This window comes from Talpa occidentalis, unplaced genomic scaffold, assembly GCF_014898055.3.
Source record: "Talpa occidentalis isolate TD23 unplaced genomic scaffold, MPIMG_talOcc4v2.1 talOcc4.3, whole genome shotgun sequence".
NCBI lineage: Eukaryota > Metazoa > Chordata > Mammalia > Eulipotyphla > Talpidae > Talpa > Talpa occidentalis.
In genome coordinates, this window is record NW_023603184.1 from 107,562,305 (window position 1) to 107,584,050 (window position 21,746).

Sequence of the window (21,746 nt, forward strand, 5' to 3'; positions counted from 1 at the left end):
ACACAGGATCAGTGGTGATAGGTGTGAGCTCAGGAAAAGGCAGTGGTACAACACTGGTGGCTGACACATGAATCTGGGCTCCCTGCCGAAGTAGCATAGTGTCCTCTATCCACTGTTTGGTCCCACACGTAGCCTTCATCTTACAAAGGATTTCTGCACAACTTACCCACCCTTCTCACTTGATGGGACCGTTAGAATCCAGTTCCTAATAGTTTTCGCAACAAGGCCATGGAATGTTCCATTGTTAGGTGCTACATCTCTACCAAGGTCCAGCAGCATAGCAGGAGCTATTTATAGAAAGGTATTTATTTTTCTGTTACAGATGGCAAGGCCTTATTCCAGAGTCCTTTAAGCACTAATTGTCCCATTGAAACTTGTCATAAATGTCATATAGCATCTTTTCCTACCACTGATGCATCTAAAACAGGCATAGTTGCCTGTTCAGCCTACTGGGGAATTAACTTAACAAGGTTAATAGGTACAACCAACTAGATTAAGAGCCTCAACAAAAGGGTAAACAAAATGCTGCACCTGATGATGCAGTCAACTTCCTTGAAAATCTGGACAATCTGACAGGAGTTGAACTGTATCTTTAGAATGCATGCTTCCTAACTGATAGAACCAGAAGCAGAGAAAGCATAGGCGTGACTTGGGGGTACCTTAAACTCAGTTATCGTCAAGAATAACCAAAAGAAAGGAGCCACTGTCAAGCCAGTAACATATAAAATGAGCAGAACCCATTATAACAACAGCTCTTTATTACATGGATTCAAATACACAGCAGACTAATCATGTTCCCTGAAATTTAATAATCACATTCAGCAAGAGCCTGTTACTGTGTTCATCAACATTCTAATTCCTTAGAATTCCTTTTACAGAGCCTTGCGCAATAATGAGGTTAAGCACCAGTAAGAAAGACTGTTGCTAGCAGTTTTATTTCTTCACCTTAATTACCATCATCATCATCAATAATCATGCAGTTTCTTCCTTCTATGTACATGACATTGTAAAATGGGTGCTACACTCTGCCTATGGTACAAAGTTTATAAATACAATATACCAATACAAAGTTGAAGCCATTAAAAAGAGCTTAACACAACTACTAGGAGATAATTAAATGTGGAATGTGGATGGACTCTGAAGAGAGAGAAACAACACACAAACTCAGACTTTATAGTAAATGTTTTACTTGGGAAGGAGAGAAAGGGAAACTATGTGCTACTGAAGGGTTTTCCGTGTTTCTCAAGTTTACTTTCTTTCTGCTATTATCTTCAAATATTGCAGAGCGTTGTGAGCGGCATCACTCTGTGCGTTACCACAGGAGATCCCCGAGCCATGGCAGACTGTGATGGGACTGGTGGACAATTCAGCAAGACACTGATACTGCCCATTGGCACTCAGTTCTTCTGCAAGGACATATTCAGACATGGTTGTAAATGCCAAGGGAAAAGAGAGCAGATCCTTTATAAATAAACAGCTTTTATTATCGTAATATTTTATGTTCATCCTTCCATAAGTATTCATGATCTAATAGCCTAATCATTATCTTTGTTATCCTTGTACAAATGAAATGAAAACCAAAGTATAATGCTAAGTTATAGCTATTCTCTAACACAGCTGAGCTTCATAATCACTTGACAGAACTTTAAGGAAATAAAGGCTGAGGTTGCATTGACCTGCTCAATCAAAAACAAAATGCAAAATTGGGGATGCAGTGGCCAGTCTTGCATTTAAAAAAAAAAACTCCAAAGGCAACTCCAAACATCTTCCTTGGAGAACACCTAGATTCTTTGGAAGGTAATTGCATAGAAGTTTGCCAAAATAACTGACTGTGGTTTTTAGACAACTGTTCTGAATTTATAATCACTATTTTGTTCTCGAAATTAGTAAGAAGTATTTCAAAGACATCATTAATTCATAATTAAAAAATCACCTCAGGTTTCTTATTTTCTGGGATTCAAAGGACTAAGGATTCTTCCTTAGTCCTATTCATGACAAGACATTCAGTTCTGGGTCTTAACCATCCAAAAGTATGGACACTTAATAAATATTTACTGGATGAATAGTCTCTCATGAGCTACCTTTGCTAATTTTCTGTCTGCATGCAATTCCTAGGTTCTACATCAATCTCAGTATACCTATCACACACAAACACAAATTGCTCAGCTTTTTAAACTGAATTTTAAAAATCCATCTGACTTGTTTTCCAATCTGTCTGCAGTTGTCTTATCTAAGACTAAGAGCTAGAGAAAATATAGATGACAGTTGGGCTGGGATAATCTTATACATTGAATTGTCACCATTTATCTCAGAATAGATTCGACGTGACAAATTGAAGAGACTGGGACTCACAAATTTGCTACTTGCTCTAGAAATGTGGTTGTCTTTTGGTTATGCTGCCTAATCAGGACTAGTTCAACAGTCAATCTATTGAGATTCTTTACCTAATCTGGATCTACCACTGACTAGCTAAGTGGCCTTGGACGAGTTTCTCAAAGGTATCTTACCTTATTTTACACACATACACACACACACACGTAAATATATGGTAACAGAACTCATTTCACAAAGGTAACTCTGAGACTGCAGTAAGTTGATATAGAACAGGGCCTGGCACAGAGCAAAACTATACATCTTAGCTATTGCTGCTGTTACTATTGTAACTATATAGATATTAGCTATTTTCCATAAGAATGGAACATATTGGTTATAGATGTTACTGCTCTGGTAGTTATATGTAGTCAGAATTTCTGATGAATGAAATAAACTATGAAATAAGTTTTTATTTCTCAAACATTTTAAAAATAAACTTGCTAAATAAATAAGATGCAGAATAGTTTTTAAAAAACATTATTTTTCTTATTAACTGTCAGTATTATTTGTATTTCTTATTCTGATTGTATATACTTAGAAATTTAATTAGTTATCGAACATTAAAAATTGGTTCAGTAAATTAGTACTTCTCTCAGAAAAAGAAGGAAACTTGTTTTGAGATAATCCAAAAGAAAAATAAATCATACCTATATCCAAATATGTTATATTAAATCCTTGTTCCTTGGCAATTTCACTAAGCAGCTGGATGTAATCTGTATTTGGAATACTAAGGAGGCTTCTTTTCAGCAAGTTGATCTTTTCACCTGGAGAATTCCTCAAGGAATGCCAAGTACATCCTAAAGAATGTCCTACTACATTTGTCTGAAAAACAGAAATATAGATTAATAACACTCTTAACTAGGATTGGGTTCCAACACTGTTATTAAAAGTATATGTCCACCTACAGATTATTTTTTCTGTAAAGCAGTCAAAAATCCAATAAAAGTACCAAGTTTTATAGGAATTAAATTTTTTTCAATTTAATTATTATTTTTTGTTGTTGGAAAATTCTACAATAGGGCATTAGCAGAAACAATTTTAAAGGAAATGAAAGTTTTAGGGTAAATTTTAAGTTTGTACTGAGAAGTCTGGAGGTGTGTGGTGTTTGAGTTAACTGGACATATTCAGGTTAATTACAGACACATTAATTCTGAGGAAGGAACTGTGGTTGAGCCTCATGGTGATGGGGGAAGAAGTATCTGTTTTGAGACCTCAGTTGCCTATCATTTTGGTTGTTTTGAAGCAGTAATATTTTTCTCAGTGCACATGAAATTTAGATGTTAAAGAGAGGATAGCCACCAGTTGGCTTAGACATTTTAAACTTTTGTTTCCTTAGCCTGCTGTTCCTGGCTGAGTTTATTCAATAGTACATAGCTTTAGCAACCATAAAATATTTGATTGATTAAGCAAATTGTTTCAAAAATAAATTTCACTGTTAATTTTTCTTACCCTGCCCTTCTCCACAGAGCAAGGATACAGATCTAAAAGATTTCTGATTTTTTTTCACTATGCAACATGAAACACACTTGAGAGAGAAGTCCTAACTCCAAATTAGGGAGCCCTACTCTGAGTTCAGTCTACTGGCATTGTGCTAAAGTGCACTCTATTAGAAAGTATACACTACTCACCTTTTTCTCCTTTACAAACTGAGTCATATGTATATAATCGAGATTTTTGTTTTCACACTTTTGCACTTTTACACTTTTTGTAGATTAACCCATATGCAAGATGACTGACTTGATCTTTGCCTAATCCGATGAATGTTACAGAGCACTTGCTGTCACTATAAATGTAAATCTTAAAAGGGGATACATGAAAATAAAGGGCTGACATTTAAAGTCATATTTTAAAAATATCACCAAATCTATTTGAAAACAAATCGATTCATGTTATGCTACAATTTGGGGGCCTTTCAGGTTTCTCCTTTCAAAACACATTTCTGAATATATGAAAATTATCAGGTTTCCCCCCCCCCACAATAGTGTGTTTTTTTGCCTACCAATAGTAACTATTGGGATACTTCTGGTTGTGCATGACTTTTTCTTTGAGACAATAATGGTGCAATCCATTTGGTTTATGTAAATATTTCATTCCTGTATAATTGTTGTTACTCAAATTTTCATACAACAGACATTACTTGTTTCATTTATCATATATTGCAGCTTAAAGTTATGTTACTATATATGGACATAACTATAGATTTGGTGCTTTGCAAAAAAGCACTTTAACTTTAAAATTTTAACTAGGTAACACAAGTATACACATAAAAAAGTCACAAGAAAATATAGAAGCATGTGCAATTATATACTAGAAGTGTTTAAAAATACTTTTCTATAGTACAAAAGTCTCTCGGTTGAATTTTGTGATGATCACATTAAGACATAAGATATATAAGAGCACTATAAACAAATCTGCAAAGAATTAAATCTAATGGAACAATTAAAATACAGAGCAATTTTCATCACTTTATTATTTTAATATTAAATTTCAATCATTATAAAGCAGAACATATACTATAAAAAAGTTGAAAAGATTTTAAAAAAGGTATTAGTGGATATCTTTATTTTATTTCTGAAATTAATGGGGATGAATGTAATATGTAAACAAGTGCTTGATTTTTTTCAAGCATATATTTTGATCAAAACAGGGATAATTTAGAAGTGTTTTTCTGTGGGCCTCCCCTGGTGGCGCAGCAGTTGAGCGCTTGGCTGCGAGGCTGCCCGCAGCCTCTGCAGCGCCAGTTCGTTCCCCGGCCACCGGTGAGGGTCCCACAAAAAAAAAAAAAAAAAAAAAGGAGTGTTTCTCTGTGATGAGTGCTGAGTTTTGTCAAATATATTCTTGGCATCCGTTAAAAGGATTGTTTTTTTCTTCTTTAATCCTTTAATGTGTGGTTAATTAGAGTTACAGATTTACTAATCTTGAAATATCCTTGCATTACTGAAATAAAGCTTCCTTGCCGGGTTGACATATTATTCTTTTAATTTCTTTTTTTTTTAAAGATTTATTTATACAAGAACTGGGGTGCAGGCCAGAGGGTGGGAGTTTGAGAGAATTCACCAGAGACAGAGCGGGGAGCAGAACAGGCAGACGGACCGAAAACACTACTTGAGGGGAGCAGTGGGTGAGACAGGAGAGGTCTGCCGCGCCATGGGAGAATCCTGGCCAGCGGGGAATTGAACTTGTGCTGCAGTGGCTGCAGACAGCTTCACAGCGCTGCGCTCAACCCGCTGCGCCACCAGGGAGGCCCCTTATTCTTTTAATTTCTATTGAATATTAAGGTGTTTCAACATAAGGGAGATTAATCCATAATTTTTTCCAATGGGATTTGAAATTGTCAGGTCTTGGTGTTAATGTTATATTTGTTTTTGAGAGTATAAAAGCTTTCCTTAATGTTGTGTATATTGCCTGGAAGAGCTTAAATGGCATTGGAAATGATCTCTTCCTTGATTTAACAGAATTTAATGTAAACTTAACGAGCTTTGTGATTTTGGAGTCATTTGATTTAATTTTAGAAGAAGTGAGTGTGAAGTTTTTTTTTACTAAGGTAAAACTAAAATTCTATTATTTATTTGTGTATAGTCTGATTTGTCTACAGAAGGAGCTCTTATTTTATCATAAACTCAGAGAAGACACTGCTGAAGTCCTTACTTCTCATTTCCTAGTTAATATACTTCTTTCAAATAATGTATTTCCCAAGCTCACTTACCTGGTCACACCCGTGTCCCTGGCTTACAAATAGGATGCAACAAGGGTAGCATACAACAGAACAATGAAGAGACTAAAAAGAAAACTGCAACTGTGAAGCATCTATACACAAAATCAAGGGAAGTTTCCTACAGCAAGAGATGCTTAATCACATTAACATCATAGCTGTAAAATCACTACTCACTAAAGAAATGTGGTTCTCTGGAGAAATATTACTGAATTTGGCAAGAAATTTCTCAGCAGCATTTCTCTTGGCTTGTTTTTTTGATGCCCCCTTCCCTAAATAAAGAAATAGAAATGATAGATTTAGAAAAGGAGTTTGTGACTATAAAGGATGATAAAAGCATAAAGTATTGGGTTTAATCAGAGAACAACCTCTTGATTTTATTTCCTGATTTTATGCTCATGGTTTTCTGACAACATATTTTCTTGCTGTGCTTCATACAATTATTAATACTTACATTTCTGAAGGCATTTCTTTTAACAGTTTTCTTTAGTAGTAAGTTATAATTTCTGTTTTTCTCTGACAGTTATACTTCCCTATATCCAACTTAGTGAGCTATATTTAGTTTTATTAGGACCAAATATTAAATTTAATCAAGGTACATTTGAATTACTCCCTTATCTCTCAATGCCTATTTCTTATTTACCATCTCTTAAAGCTGACTACCATGTGGAATTTCTTTGTTTAACATGAATAAGGGCTTAGAAGATGGTAAAATAAAAACCCATCTATTTCCATGCCTTTGTTTTAAAGCTTTAAAAATTGAGGCTCAACGAGGCTAAGTAATTTATCTAACCTTGCCAATAAAAGACTGCATCAAAAATGGAAATTGAGGTCCCTGCTTCTGCACCAGCTCAGGCTACCTCTCAGGGGCAAACTATTGCTTATTATTTGAAACTAATATCTAACCAAGGTACAGTTACATTTCAAGCCACTGTAAAGATGATAAAAATATGTGAGAGAAGTTAAAATAGGAATTCTCACTAGTTCTTTTTCAAGTACCTATTTTTCCTCAAAGTTTATGGTCTTTAAAACAAAGAACATGCTATAATTCAAAAGGATAATTTCTACTTTATTTTTCTCTTACTGCAATTTTTTTATCATTTAGCCTCATTAATCATTTTGTTTTCAAATGTAATCTTCTATTCCTATTTTTACAATAGCTACAAGAATCTAAGCGATTTACTAATTTTTCCAAAACATGTTTTTTAAAAGTCAATTATCCATCAATGAAGACTTTTAAAGGTCCATTATTTGTTTTCTTATTAACAACCATGATGATTTTTATAAATATCAAATTATGAAGTAAAAGTATCTTAAGCCAAATATTTACACTTAAATTCAATTGCAGAAAAGTGAGAGACAGTAGAGTAGCAGAGTGTCAATTTTTTTCCCACAGAAATATCTGAAAAAATAGCACAACAGATATTTCTGTGGTGATACATCATATGAAAATATTTCCAATGTCTTCAACTGTGTGAGAGTAAAAAGAAGTAAGTACCCGTCTCCATAAATGACTCTAGCCTGCAAATTGTAGTATATTCTCTCTTATGAGCAGGTCCTCCTTCCTGGGAAAGGGTATATTCAGGAAGTCTCCAGCCGTGATGAATAGCCAGTTCCTATGAAATCAACAGTAATTTTTAATAGTAATTAACAGTCATTTTTATTATATATTGGTTCAATCACATAAATGATATTCCTTCATGACTTTGATTTCCTTTCTAGTTATATATTTGAAAAGAATGATATTCTGCAAAGAAAAAATGAGGGCTGACCCTCATTTGTTTCCCAAAGAAATGCTTGCATTTTACATTTTATAAGACTACAGTACTGAAGTTGACATTGTTTTCTGCTCAAGTGCTGTTCTTCCATTAAGCCACAGTAAACTGATATCAATCAAAAGGGTTCAAAAAGAAAGGCAAGTTACTATCACCCTTTTTTGGGAACATCATAGAAATCCACATGTCTCACTACCCTCAGTTCCTAAAGCCTTTCCCCTCCTAGCTTTTTTTTTTTTTAAAGATTTATTTATGCATACAAGAGCTGGGGTACAGGCCAGAGTTGGGGTGGGGGAGTGAGAGGATTCACCAGAGACAGTGGGGAGCAGAACAGGCAGAGTGACTGAAATACACTGCTGAGGGGAGCAGCGGGCAAGTCAGGAGAGGTCTGCTGCCTCATGTGGGTTGCTCCCTGGCCAGCTGGGGGATAGAACTCATGCTGCAGAGGCTGCGGATAGCTTCATAGGTTGTGTCTTAACCCCTTATGCCACCAGGGAGGCCCCTCCCCTCCTAGTTTTATACTTCCACATCTATAGCTGGCCAACCACTGCATTTAATCAAAAGCAGATGACAGCAGAGACAGCAACCAAATAGACTTGGATGCTGTTAAAGAAAAAGGGGAAGAAAGCTACAGAAGAAGTCACATAGCAAAAAAGAGACCAAAGGACTAGCTGGATAACAGGTAGGGGAATTGTCCAACAGAGCACATGGATAATTTGCAAGAAGGATATTCTGCATGCTGAAATTCAAAGCTGAATATATTTTTTTGGTAGAATAAGCAAATAAACAGACTACTTCCCTTTTCTTGAGTTAGGTTACCCGGCTCGGGTCCTTTTTAAAGTCTTCTGTTTCAACAGAAGTAGAAAGGTTTGTCATAGCGTGGCAAGAAATATTCTTAAAGTATAAAACACTCTACCCATGTGCACTGAGGTCCTCTTGATCTCAAATGAGAATTCCACAAACCAAAGGCAGATACTGTATATGGAAGAATATCCAAAATGTAAATAAATAGAAAAATAACTTCAAGTTAGCACTGTAATAACTAATGATAACTTGAAAAAAAATACTATCTTATCTTTAAAATATTAATTCCTTGTTTCAGCCCCTGTGATACTATCAATTTATGACATCTTTTTTCAGTAGACAAAATGTTAAGTGTGAAAAGTCTAAGAACTCACCTGTAATGAACCAATAGGATTAAGCTGGTTCTTTGGTTGCTTGGAAGGATCAGGCATTAAGGGGTCAGGAACTGCAAAGCTAAACATTTTTTTAAAGTATTATAAAGCAAGATAATTTCTCCAAAGTATTAAACAAATAGCAAGCATTTCCATTTAACCCTCTATGCCTTGCTGCTCATTTCCCAAGAAAAGTCCTTTCCTCTCATCTCTTCTATGATCTGATCTGTCTATGACCCAAGGTAATTTCCAAATGTCACTTCAGCTAAAAAGGCTATCCTTTCACCCAAGTGGTACAGAATTTCTTCCTCCTTTATGCAATTCTAATACTGGGTTTAACACTTTCTTCGGAAATCATTTTACCATGAATTATATGTCCTTACAAATATATCCCTCACCCAAACTCACCCTTCCCCACCCCTGTTCAGATTGTTAAATCCTTGATGGGGATTTTAAGATCTATGAATTACTTACCTTTATATGCCCTGTAGTACTTTGTATAAGGTAGGGGTTCAATAAAAATGTATTTAAATAAAGTATACTATGGTTACAACTACACAAGAAAGGGAAGACTAGCCAGGAAATATAGCCTGGCAATGTGTGTGATACAAATCATAAATGTGTTACATCCAGGAACTATGGAAGAAAGATCTGTTTGACCTATTATCTGCTCAATGCTAGGATAATCCTCCTAATGTTTATAGGTATCCTGCATAAAATAGATAGCCTGAATGGATCTGGTTTCAGCATGTGAGGATATGATTGCAGGAAAAGAGAACAATCTCTGCTAAGTAGTTGGAAATTACTAGTTATTTGGGAGTTCAGTGCTTAACACTAAATAAGCTATATTCCAAGGTTACTACTACCAAGGCAACTGAAGAGTCATTTCTTCCCTGATTAATGAGGTCTAGTTACTGCCAATTCCTCAAGTTTCTTATCCAAGTGCCAGAATTTGAAACTTTACATAGACTGATGAAATACGAATATTCACTTACAATGAGGCACGCTGAATTGAAGCTACCCAAATAATTGTGATGAAGTGAGAAAGTCTCTGTATTAATTAAATCAGGCCACTTTAGGCCTGATTACAGCTTAGTGTTCCCATCTTATCTGTCAAGAAGCACAAATATATAGTAGTTAGCCTTTTTTGCTGACAAAGTGAAGTGCCCAAGTGCATAAAGGACATTCTGCACACTCATTTTTACAAATATATGCAACACTTTGGGCTGCACAGAAATAGCGTGGCCATCAACCGCAAGGGGAAAATCTAACACCTTCCACACCATTTAACATGTCATGAAAGCTAGCATAAATCAATTATAATTGATGACCTGCAGAATCAAGCATCATTTTGTGAGATCCAAAGCTTGTCACTGGTTACTTCTAAACTTCCCAAATGGTTCAGAGTGACTAAGAAAAAGGGAGGAGTGCTGCATGAGAACCTCAATAATCTCTAAGCTATAAGTCCTGCTATGACCAAGAACAAAAACACATTCCCAGGAAACTCTCCTATAGGCTATGAGCAGATTATATCAGATTGTACTCCAAGATATTTGAGTGCATGTAGAGAAGAACTTGAAGGCATGCCAGGGCCCAGGGCATACCTCTCAGGAAACAAAGGATGCCACTTTATGATACATGAAATGCTTTAGAACTGACACACCATCAGAAAGCACCTAAAGTGGAATAAATTTAATTTGGATAGATATATCAAGAATTAACATCTCACTTCACTATCCTCTTATATTTGTATATATTCTATCATGTGAAGAAATACCTTTGTCTCCTTCTTCTAAACTGGAATTCCTTAAAGAATACTTTTAGATTATCCATTGCTACTGCACAGTTTGATTTTGTCAGTGTAGAAACAACACAATCTTTTTTTTTTTTAAAGGCTGCATTTTTTTTTTTTTTTAAGATTTATTTATTTATACAAGCACTAGGTATAGTCAGAAGCACGGGAGGGTGAGAGAATTTACCAGAGCCAGAGCGGGGAGCAGAGCAGGAAGAAGGACTGAAGTACACTGCTGAGGGGAGCAGGGGGCTGCAGTAGAGGTCTGCATGTGGGACCCTCCTCCAGTGGCCGGGGAGCAGCTGGGGATCGAACCAGCGCCCCAGAGGCTGCGGGCAGCTTTGCAACCCAGCACTCAACTGCTGCGCCACTGGGGACGCCCAGAAACAACACAAGAGAGTTGTCAGAAAAATTCTGGCTTTGTACTACTGTACCCTATAAGGGGGGGCTAATTCATGAGAATCTTCATTTCATAGTTAATTGCTGGTTTTAATTTTTAAGAATAAACTTGCCTTTAATGGATAACAGGTCTTTACAAAGAACAGAATTTTAGAGCTAGACACTAACAACTGTTTACTTTGTTGCTTTTGTGAGCATGTCCAAACTTTTAATCTTACCTCAGCCATGATATTTTTGAGCTGCAGAATACAAAGAAATTTAGCTCACCAAATACTTGCATTGGCTTTCAAAATGTTTATGGCAGCCTCTGCAGCTCTATGTTTCGCCAGCTTCTTACTTGTACCTTCACCTGAATTAAGATGAAAAAAAAAATTGTATAGACTATATGTTGTGAAAATATGAAGCATGTATAGATGATTTTATAATACAAAGTCACTACAGAATTTATATACTTAATAGACTAGACAAATACAAATATAAAGTCATAGTTACTAGGTAAATACAAATACACACTCATAGTTACACACTATAATAAAATAGTCCCCACATGAAATTAATACATTAAAAATCATGATTTAATGTTTCATATATTTAAGTATATGCATGTTCACATAAAAATCCTTATTATTTCTACTTTATGTGTGTCCGTTACATAAAATGGTAATGAAGTAGACCATGGCATATATACCTTTGGAAAAAATGCAACTTAGTATTTTACTCTGCCCTTATTCCTAGAGGAAGAAAATTCTTCTGTAGCAAAAAGTTTTCTTTAAGGGAGTTACTTACAGCAATAGTCACTGCAAAAGGTGCACAACTGTACTCAAATGGCCCATCCTATACTAGATAAAATCTATTTGCTTGGCTAAGCTGTCACTGACTACAAGTTGAGTGGAGAATGTTTCAGTAGGGAAGATTGTAACAGCTTCTGTTATGTGTGTTCCACATCCCTACGTGGGTAGCTAAGAGGGATAATGGACAAACCTGACTAATCACTTAGACTGGTATCTAAATTTCAGTGACCAGTCACACATGGCATTTTTCTTTCTGATTTCAAATTAGGTATTGAGAACCCTGTGGAAGTGGTATCAGAGTCCAGATGTCCATTGCTCTGTGTGGAAGAAACAAAAGGCACATGGATTAAGTTTCAAGTGTGACCCTCAAGTATCAGAGGACACACATTTATCAAAGGATACTCGAGGATATTCTTTTACCCGTTAACATAGGTGTCACGGATACAGCAGAGAACAGAGTCTCTGCCTTGAAAGAGCACACAGCCTAGTGTGGGATTTTGTCTACAAAGAAGCTTCAAGGTAAATAATGGACTTCAGATTTCCAGGGATATAAACAAATGCCTTCAGGTTGCCCACGGTGGATCTTCAGCCTTCCTGAATATTTTTCTTGCTAGTATTCCAAATTAAATTTAGTACCCACTATTTCTTGTGCTTGTGATTAATAGATAGGGAATACAATATCTACATTTACAAAGGGGCAGTTCAGTTATTTTCTTAAACTTACAGAACATAATAAGCTATGAGTCTGAACTCTGAAATGTAATTTATGAGCTCTCCAAATCTGTTTCCTCATGTATAAGAAAGGGGATAATGTCTTATTAAAATACCTGTACAGTTTCAGAAACTGTAGACTCTAGACTCTACTAAGCAATACATTGTATTTGAGCCTTCTGGACCCCTCATTTTGCTTAGATACAGAATACAGTGTTGTATAATGGGCCTGACGGGCCAAATGGTCTATTCACAGAGTGGAGAGACTCTGAAAGTTCTCAAATCATGCCTCCTGACCCAGATTTAGCCATCTGTGATTACGAAAAAACTATGAAATCTGATAGCCCCTACTGATCCAGTACTGCTCCAAGAACAACTTCTGCTTCTCCTTGAATCTTGGAAGTACCCTACCATCCCTAGGTTATGTTTCTGAGCTTCTCTTGGTATCTAGGGAAGAGAAAATTCCAATGAAGTTGGTCTCAGTGACCTGAGATCAGACATCTCAGTCTCAAGTGCCAGCTCCCCACAAGCTACCTCTGGTGAAAAAAAAAAAAAAAAAAAGGCACTTCTCTGAACAGAAAAGTAATGTCAAGTCTTGACAGCCAACTCTGCATGGTCATGTGGTTAACTGTGCATACAGACCTGTGCAGGTTATGTCACCAACGGTTACTCTGAAGGTGAAAGTGGGCACGTGTATTTGCACATCGGATCGTTCACACTCATAGACCGGGATGTTCTTGGTCTTCATGCCATATTCGTGTAATACCTGAATCGGCGTTTTCCCTGGTTTAGCTGTAATCATCTTCCCCAAACTGCAAGAACCAGAAAGAGGTGTGCTTTGTGTGCATGCCAAAGCGGGAAGGAACAGGATCTCAGAAGCCAGTTTTGACAGCTGCCAAGGGCGCCAAGGAGGTACTCAAAGCTCCCCAGTGGCCAGGGCCAGAACTGGCAAGGGGCACCATCTACCTGCCCCAATGCGGCGGGGCTGGGGAGGGTGCGGGGGTCTTTAGGGTGATAACTTAAACGTAGGCAGGAAGGCTTCCCAGAACAGGGAGGTCACCCGTGCAGCCATCTCTCTGGACCAAGTCCACCGAGCTCTTTCCCACGGACTCGCCACCTCCGCGCACCCCACACCCTAGTCAGAAAGAGGGGCGGGGCCAGGCCAGACCCCCGCCGGCGGCGGCCGGGAGGGCGGGGCCGAGACCCGCGGTCCCCCGCAGCGGCGGGGGCGGGGACGCCCGGAAGGGGCTTTACCCAGAATGCCGCGGGAGAGCCGGCTCCCGCGCCCGCGCCCCCGCCTCCCCGGCCCCGCGTCTCCGGGCCCCGCCGGGGCCGCCCCTCCTGCCCGAGGCTGACCTGAAGGTCCCGCTGTCCTCGCGCTCCAGTGGCGGGGCCACGACGCGATGCCTGCTCTGGGACATGGCGAGAAGGGAGGGCTCGGAGCGGGAGGAAGGGCTGTGAGGAGCGACGTCTTCGCTCCCCGGGTCGGCCGGTCCCCGAGAGGAGCGCGCCAGTGCCGCCGCCTCCCTTTCTCCTCCCTGCTTGCGTCCTGCTTGCGAAGGGCCGGGCGGGGGAGGAGGCGGGGCCTCGGTGCTGCAGCGCCCGCCCCCGGCCCTCGGCCACGCCCCCTTTGCCCGGGCTCCGGACCTGTCTCTTCTGGTGGCCACGCCCATACGGGGGTGTGTCTCCCGGAGGCCCCGCCCCATTTCCTCCGGCTCCGCCTCCGCTAGCAGCCCCAGCTCTGCTCAGCTCGCGTCTGTGCCTTACCATTGGCTCCCAGGCTTCTAGGCGACCGATCTTGTGGCCTTGTGGCCACAATTCTGTGTTTTTTCAAGGATGCCTTTTCTATTGCGGAGAAGAGGCTTGTCGGGCAGGCATGAATCTGTGAGCCCTGACTGAGCCTCACATTTTTATTTGTTGTTGGTGCTGATGGTGGTGTTAGGGAGGGGGCTGCGTCACTTAAGAGAAAGATTTAAAAATTCCTAATGCAAAATTGCTAAAGAGCCTCCTAGGGCTCCGAAGTTGGAGGCTCCGGGTGCAGTCGTCCCTGAAGGCTGCAGTGGGCTTTGCTCCACGAGCCCAGCCTGTAGGAACTCGCGGCGACGTCCGGGGTTCCCCCTCCTGTCCAGGCAGCTGGGCCCATTGTCTTCGAGGCTGTGTGACAGGGTGAATGCTGGGCCCGCCAACCCCAGGCAGGCACGATAGGTTGTAAAGGAAGGCTTGTCTGTGGACCGGTTGCTGTTGAAATGCGTCTACACACCTGTGTTGCGGGCTGTAATGGCGTTTGAGATGCACCCCCTTTGGTGGGGATCCGACAGAGAGATTGGATGTGTCGCTTCTCGAGCCACTTGTAAAAATGACTCCTGTGCTTTCTTCGTGTTCTGGGAGATTGCGCAATACTACTATGCGTACCTAGGGGCATTATTTAAAACCATGGTTACTCACGAACCCTGATGGTACTTAAACCCCGGTACTTAAAAGCAAATGAAAAAAATATATATTATTTGGATCTTGAATTAAGTCTATGCTTTTCCTCCTACTCCCTCTACAAATGTATGTCTATTAATTACTATGGACGATGTTGTTACGTTGCTGAAAGTACCATGTAACCACTCTTTCAAAATATTAACAACCGCATAACTATATATAGCAATACACTATTTCATCACTCACATTTGTTTGCTAAAATCTTTTTTTAGCCGCAGAATTCATTAAAAAGAAGGCAGAACCTTACATAGCTCTCTTTAAAGGTTGAGTAAGTCAGATAATGAAACAAAAAATAAATGCAAGCATGACTCTATCTCAAAGAAATGTCTGTGTGTCGGCTTCAGAGTAAGAAACTCCTAAGTCATAGTATACAGTATATATAATTTGACTTTTATTCCGTATTTTCTAAAAATCTGCATGTAGTTTTAAAAAATACTGTGAATTTACATTTTACATTAATTTTGTGCATACAAGGAAAATGAATGAAATGTTCAATGAACTGTATATCAGAAGGATTCAAAACCGCACTTCTTGTTGCTAAAATTAGCATGACTGGTTAAAGAAGGAATTCCCTTTGGGCTTAGGTCCAAGGTAGCATGATGTCCAGGGCTAACATTAATCCCTAAATTGCATTGTGCCCTCAAAACTGGCAAACCACTATCAACAGGGACACTCTCAAGGACAGTGGTAGTATTTTAGAATTATTACTTTTCTCTTTATACCTGTGTGCTATAGACTGAAATTCCAAATTGAAGTTTTTTTTATCAATAGTATATCATTTTACATCGTTCATCTATAATTCATTACCTGAGTGCAGCAAGGGAGGCAGTGTTGTGAATTGTACACTGGTAAACTACTTGGTGGAACCATGCTTTCTTTTAAGGTGTATAATTATATTTAAAATCAACATTTAGTTTTGTGCCTAATTTTCTTTGAAAATATGGATTTATTATCTGAGGGTTGCAGTTGATGACTTTTTGATACCATATTAATATGTTTGCTGCCGCTACCAAGAGCTTTGTCAAGCAAGTTGGAGATGGAGGGAGATTAGTTCCTGTTCCAAGTCTCAGTGAGGCTGACAGATACCAACCTCTAAGTCTGGTGGTAAAAAAGAAGCGGTGCTTTCTGCTTCCTAGATATAAATTTACTTCCACGCCTTTTACACTAAAAGATATTCTTCTAGGAGACAGAGAAATTTCAACTGGTAAGTTTAAATATCTGCTTGGTAGTAACTATTCATTCAGCTCTTTGTTATAATCTAAACATAGTTGTGTAAACACTACTTATGTTTGTGATATTGTATATCTCACTTATAAAACCAACTTTTGTTACAATAGTAGTGTAATATTAATAATGCCTAACGTTTATATAGTATTAAATCTTATTGGTTGAATAATCTTCAAACCTATTTTATAAGATAATTCATTGTATAATTTTATTTCAGTTGTTTTATAAATTGTATTAGCCAAATGAACTGAGAATATGAGTTGATGTATTTCTTCATCTGTAAGATAGGGGTATCATTTAGTCTTACCTATCTCATTGAGTCAAATGATATGAAAATAATGTGTTTATTTTTTATGATTCAGCTATTACAATTGGTAAACTGAAATGTATTTTCAGGATAGTTAGAGATAAGTGGGCATTTTGACAAATTATTTCTCTTAAACATTTGTTTTTCTTTCAACCCACCAGTGGATCTTGATGCTTAAAAAGTTGTTGAGTGAATTTTAGTTTAAGTATTCCAGGTATTTATTTTTGCTGTTAAATTAATTGATTTGCTATTTTGATCTTGGTTTGAAGTGGTATCTTTTCATTAATATTTAGGTAATCAAGTCTTGCATAGTAAATTAACATGCTATTATATATGATCTACACTAGAAAATTCAAGACATTTAAAAATATTAATTTCATTTTTCTGAAAGGTATTTCATCTTATCAATTACTGAATTATGAAGATGAATCAGATGTGTCTCTTTATGGAAGGCGAGGCAACCATATTGTCAATGATGTTGGGATTAATGTTTCTGGATCAGATTCCATTGCAGTAAAAGCTTCATTTGGTGTAGTAACCAAACATGAAGTAGAAGTACCAACATTACTCAAGGAAATTACTACCCGGTCAGTATAATAGTACTTAATCTATTCCAATGTTTTCATTAACTATTTTAATTACATAAATTATATCAACTTTATTACAAAGAATGAAATGTTCTCTGTAAATAAAACATTCAGGTTATATTTAATAGAGTAATTTGTTTTGATTTGTTTGAAATACTACAAATTATATCCAAACTTTGGATAAAGGTAGAAGTCTAAAATCATTTGGTTTAAGCAGAAATTTTAATTATTCCACACAATCGCTCTGGCTCTGAATACATTTGCTGAATTATTTGATTGCTGAATTATTTGATTAAAAGAATATAGGAATCTGCTGCAGCAGACATGCTGAATGCAAAGTCCTATAATAAACATGTTTTTAAGAAATAGAGAGGAAGATTATTAAATGTCTTTGGACTATACTTTCTAATTTGTATTAGGCCTGCCTTGATTTACTTTTAGTTAAGATGGACCATGACCAAGTTAACACATTATATCAAATATGTACTTAATTATAACTGTAATTAGATGTCATAGATTCTTGTGAATGACTCTTTTCTTTATTTTAGAAAAATTAATTTTGACCACAGCTTAATACGTCAGTCAAGGAGCAACAGAAAGGCAGTATTATGCGTGGTCATGGAGAGCATTCGAACCACACGACAGTGCTCACTGTCTGTGCATGCTGGAATTCGTGGAGAAGCTATGAGGGTACATAAACCACACTCATTAATTTCTTTTACTAAAAAGCTGCAATGGGAATTTTTCAAAAGTACTTTTCAGTGAGACTTGTGCATTTTGTCAAATGTTGAGATAATGGAGTTGTAATACTATTGAGAAGCATCTAGGATTTTGTACAGAAATGGTTTCGTTTTAGATATGAAAGAACATCCAAGAGAATTTATATAAAATACATATATATTTATATATATTATTTATATATTTATATTATATTATGTAATATAAGCAAAACACTAATCTTCGTGAATTAGTGTGCATACTGGAGTCCCTTCTATTGCTATTCAAGTACTGTTTTAAGCAAAAAATCAGAGGGTGATGTTGAATTCTTTGATTTTTATTTTTAAGTGATGTGGTTTATACCTGTATTTTGGAAAGCTGAATTTATATTTTTACATTAATTTTTCTAAAATAATATTGTCTTTAAAAATAATATTGTCAATCACCAAACATATTTCATTCAGCATTAAATCCTTTAAAAAATTTTGAGATTTAATTTTTATTTCAATTATATTATTTGTCCTTGTCATTCAGTGACACATAATAATGACTTGGTTTTATGAAAACCAATTGTTAGAAAGAGAGTTCAGCGGTAATCTTTGCAAATAAAGGATTCTGTTCAGTGGCTACATTCAGCTGCCCACCAAATTGATTACCTTTGAATCATTTGGGGGGCAGGAACTGAAATTTTTCCTTAGTTTTTGGTGATTGCTTTGGAAAATAAGCTGAAGATTGCTTGAGAAAGCTTTGGAAAGCTTGGGGGGCCTTGAAACAAAAGTCCAAAGTTTTAGTCCAAGATTTGTAGTCCAAAGCAAAATACTGCTAGAGTGTTACTGTTTGAAGCACTAATCATTGACTGCAATGCAATGCAAATGATAAAGTGGTTGAGGTTTTTCTTAACAGAGATTATGAGTCCAATGGGACTATTTGTACCTTTGCTAATAAACAGTTTAATTCAAGTACGATAATTCTTTAAATGAGGGGTTGTGTGTGTGTGGTTGGAGAATAGTAGAAAATGTTTTTGCTGTTCCACAAAGCTATCCTTATATAACATGTACATTAATATTATTATTTATTTAATATAGTTTCATTTTATGGATGAACAGAATCCCAAGGGAAGGGACAAAGCTATTGTTTTTCCAGCACACACAACCATAGCTTTCAGTGTTTCTGAACTCTTCATCTACTTGGATGGTGCCTTTGGTAAGTGAATGATTGCATGAAACACTCAAATGATTTTACTTTTAAGAAGAATTTAATGACAAGCTCTCTCTTCTAAGAATTATAGAATCCTGTGCTAGAGTGAAGTGCCTGGGAAATATCCTCTTGTCCCTATTTTCTTCAGTTTTGCTCATTGTGGAACACCCCTCCCCCCACCTCTTCTTATGAAATAACTTTAAAAGAACAAATACTTCTGACGCTATCACCTGGGTTAGCACCTCAGTGTAGCTTTAGACTTCCACATTTCATGTCTTTAAGATTAGGAAGCCAGTTGCTCAAGTCTAGGTGAGCCCAAAGAAAATGCAGGGAGCCCCTAGCCAGGGTAATTTATAAACATTTTTAAACCTCATTTAGTTTGTTTCTGCAGTTCTGTGGAAGGAAGGATTAGGGAGTCCAGAAACAAAACTACATGCCAAAGAAATTCTGTTCGGAAAACTTTAGGTATAGGTTTTTACCATGGTACTGCTTGTTGGCAGAAGTGTAAACTGACATATAGATACATCCATCAAAATTTATCATGTATGTATACTGTAGTCTCACACTTTTAGAAATTTATCCTGCAGGTACACTCAGGAAATAACCTTAATATCTATTATCAGCAAGTGGTTAAAAATGGTGCATTCACACAACAGAATACTATGAGGACAGTAAGAATGAGGAAGCACCATAGATCTTGACATGGGAGAGTCTCTAAGAGATATTTCAAAGAAATGTGTACAGTACATAATATTTGGACCTAAAGAATTTGGTATACATTCATACATATCCCTTTATGCTGCAAAAGATATGGACCTCCCTGGTGGCGCAAGGGGTTAAGCACAGCGCTGTGAAGCTGTCCACAGCCTCTGCAGCGTGGGTTTGATCCCCAGCCGGCCAGGGAGCTACCCACATGGTGCAGCAGACCTCTCCTGCCTTGCCCAATGTTCCCCTCAGCAGCGTACTTCAGTCTATCTGCCTGTTCTGTTCCCTGCTCTGTATCTGGTGGATCCTCTCACCTCCCACACCTCTGGCCTGTTCCCCAGTTCTTGTATGCATAAATAAGTAAATCTTTTTTAACAAAAAGATATGGAGCATATCTTGAAAGTATGCACAAGAAACTTAGTCATGGTAGTTACCTCTGGGGTGGCAAACTGAGGTTGGGGCCAGGGTATACTATAACCTCATTTGTCATAGTATCCCCTTTTTGTTGTCTTTGGATTTTGTAATGTGTGAATATTATCTTCTCCAAAAACATGTAAAATTTAACTTAAAACAAATGGCATGTACCAGAATTCATTGTCTATAACCAAAATTTTCAACAAATTGTTGCTCAAGTAATAATATCTTCTATCATTTTTTATAGACCTTTGTGTCACTTCAGTGTCAAAAGGAGGATTTGAAAGGGAGGAAACAGCAACATTTGCACTGCTCTACAGATTGAGAAATATACTATTTGAAAGAAGTATGTACTTTGAAGACTATTTCAAAGTATTTTTTTTTCTTCTCAGATTCAAGAATGCTGTCAAGAATTTAAAATTAAAAGCTAAATCATTTCATGATGGATTCATGTATTTATAAATGCAGTTTGGTGATAACCTTTTTAATTTTGATTTCTGACACATTTCTCTGTTTTTGTTCTTTTAGACAGAAGAGTGATGGATGCCATTTCTCGTTCACAGCTTTACTTAGATGATCTTTTTTCTGACTACTATGACAAACCTCTCAGCATGACTGATATTTCACTCAAAGAAGGGACTCATATTCGAGTTAATTTACTTAATCACAATATCCCAAAAGGGCCTTGCATACTTTGTGGAATGGGGAACTTAAAAAGGGAGACAGTTTATGGGTGCTTTCAGTGCTCTGTTGATGGGCAGAAGTATGTGAGACTTCATGCAGTTCCTTGTTTTGATGTTTGGCACAAGAGAATGAAATAAAATGAAAAGTGTACCAGTTGCTATTTGGGTGCAACCATTCTACGTACCTTTCCAAAATTCTCTAGGGTTGCTTTGGTGAATTGCAGCAAATTGAAGGAGAAAGAAAAACTAACTTGTCTGGGCATCATTTTCCCATCTATAAAATGGAGATGATAACTGTGCCTACCTCATAAATTGTTATGAAGTTTAATATTATTATTTATGTTAAAAAAGGTTTAAGTATAGAATTCAGAATATGAAGGTGTTCCTTCATAACACCTGCTGGTCACTTGAGAAATGTTTTTTAAGATTTAGTCTATTGTTTTAGATAGCTTTTTACATAGATTTTTCTAAATATTATTTGTAATCTGCATTTAATTCAACATTTAAGGATGACAAGAGTGCACTAATGGTGACTTTATGGTTTAACTATTGCCCCATGTCTGGTAAAATGAGAAAAATGTGTTAATAATTGAATGCAATCTTAAATGTTTAATTGTAGTATCAAATTAAAAGCACACTGAGCACAGTTTGGGGTTTTATGTACACAGTTAACAGGGTGATTGATAGTAGTAAT

The 21,746-nt window shown here is 37.2% G+C and overlaps 2 protein-coding genes across 8 annotated transcripts; one reads left to right on the top strand and one right to left on the bottom strand.

Moving 5' to 3' along the window:
• Positions 1 to 909: 909 nt before the first annotated feature.
• On the bottom strand, positions 910 to 14,298 carry PRKRA (protein activator of interferon induced protein kinase EIF2AK2). 5 transcript variants are annotated; one of them, XM_037523626.2, is made up of 8 exons: positions 14,085 to 14,298; positions 13,371 to 13,540; positions 11,494 to 11,575; positions 9,039 to 9,117; positions 7,584 to 7,701; positions 6,263 to 6,357; positions 3,021 to 3,195; positions 910 to 1,406 (listed from the first exon to the last, which is right to left on the bottom strand). In XM_037523626.2, exons 1-8 carry the CDS (start codon positions 14,147 to 14,149, stop codon positions 1,249 to 1,251), a joined length of 942 nt encoding a protein of 313 aa, XP_037379523.1. In that variant the 5' UTR covers positions 14,150 to 14,298; the 3' UTR covers positions 910 to 1,248. The 5 variants fall into 5 exon arrangements, with proteins under 5 accessions (XP_037379523.1, XP_054555862.1, XP_054555863.1 ...); XM_054699887.1 differs by lacking the exon at positions 14,085 to 14,298 and adding an exon at positions 13,695 to 13,896; XM_054699888.1 differs by lacking the exons at positions 13,371 to 13,540; positions 14,085 to 14,298 and adding an exon at positions 10,031 to 10,145 and having other exon boundaries at positions 11,494 to 11,533.
• Positions 13,627 to 21,563, top strand: PJVK (pejvakin). 3 transcript variants are annotated; one of them, XM_054699886.1, is made up of 6 exons: positions 13,627 to 13,640; positions 17,141 to 17,336; positions 17,885 to 18,026; positions 19,139 to 19,256; positions 20,617 to 20,715; positions 20,898 to 21,363. In XM_054699886.1, exons 3-6 carry the CDS (start codon positions 17,955 to 17,957, stop codon positions 21,188 to 21,190), a joined length of 582 nt encoding a protein of 193 aa, XP_054555861.1. In that variant the 5' UTR covers positions 13,627 to 13,640; positions 17,141 to 17,336; positions 17,885 to 17,954; the 3' UTR covers positions 21,191 to 21,363. The 3 variants fall into 3 exon arrangements, with proteins under 3 accessions (XP_054555861.1, XP_054555860.1, XP_037379522.1); XM_054699885.1 differs by lacking the exon at positions 13,627 to 13,640 and adding an exon at positions 14,424 to 15,281; XM_037523625.2 differs by lacking the exon at positions 13,627 to 13,640 and adding an exon at positions 15,242 to 16,419 and having other exon boundaries at positions 20,898 to 21,563.
• The last annotated feature ends 183 nt before the right edge of the window (positions 21,564 to 21,746 follow it).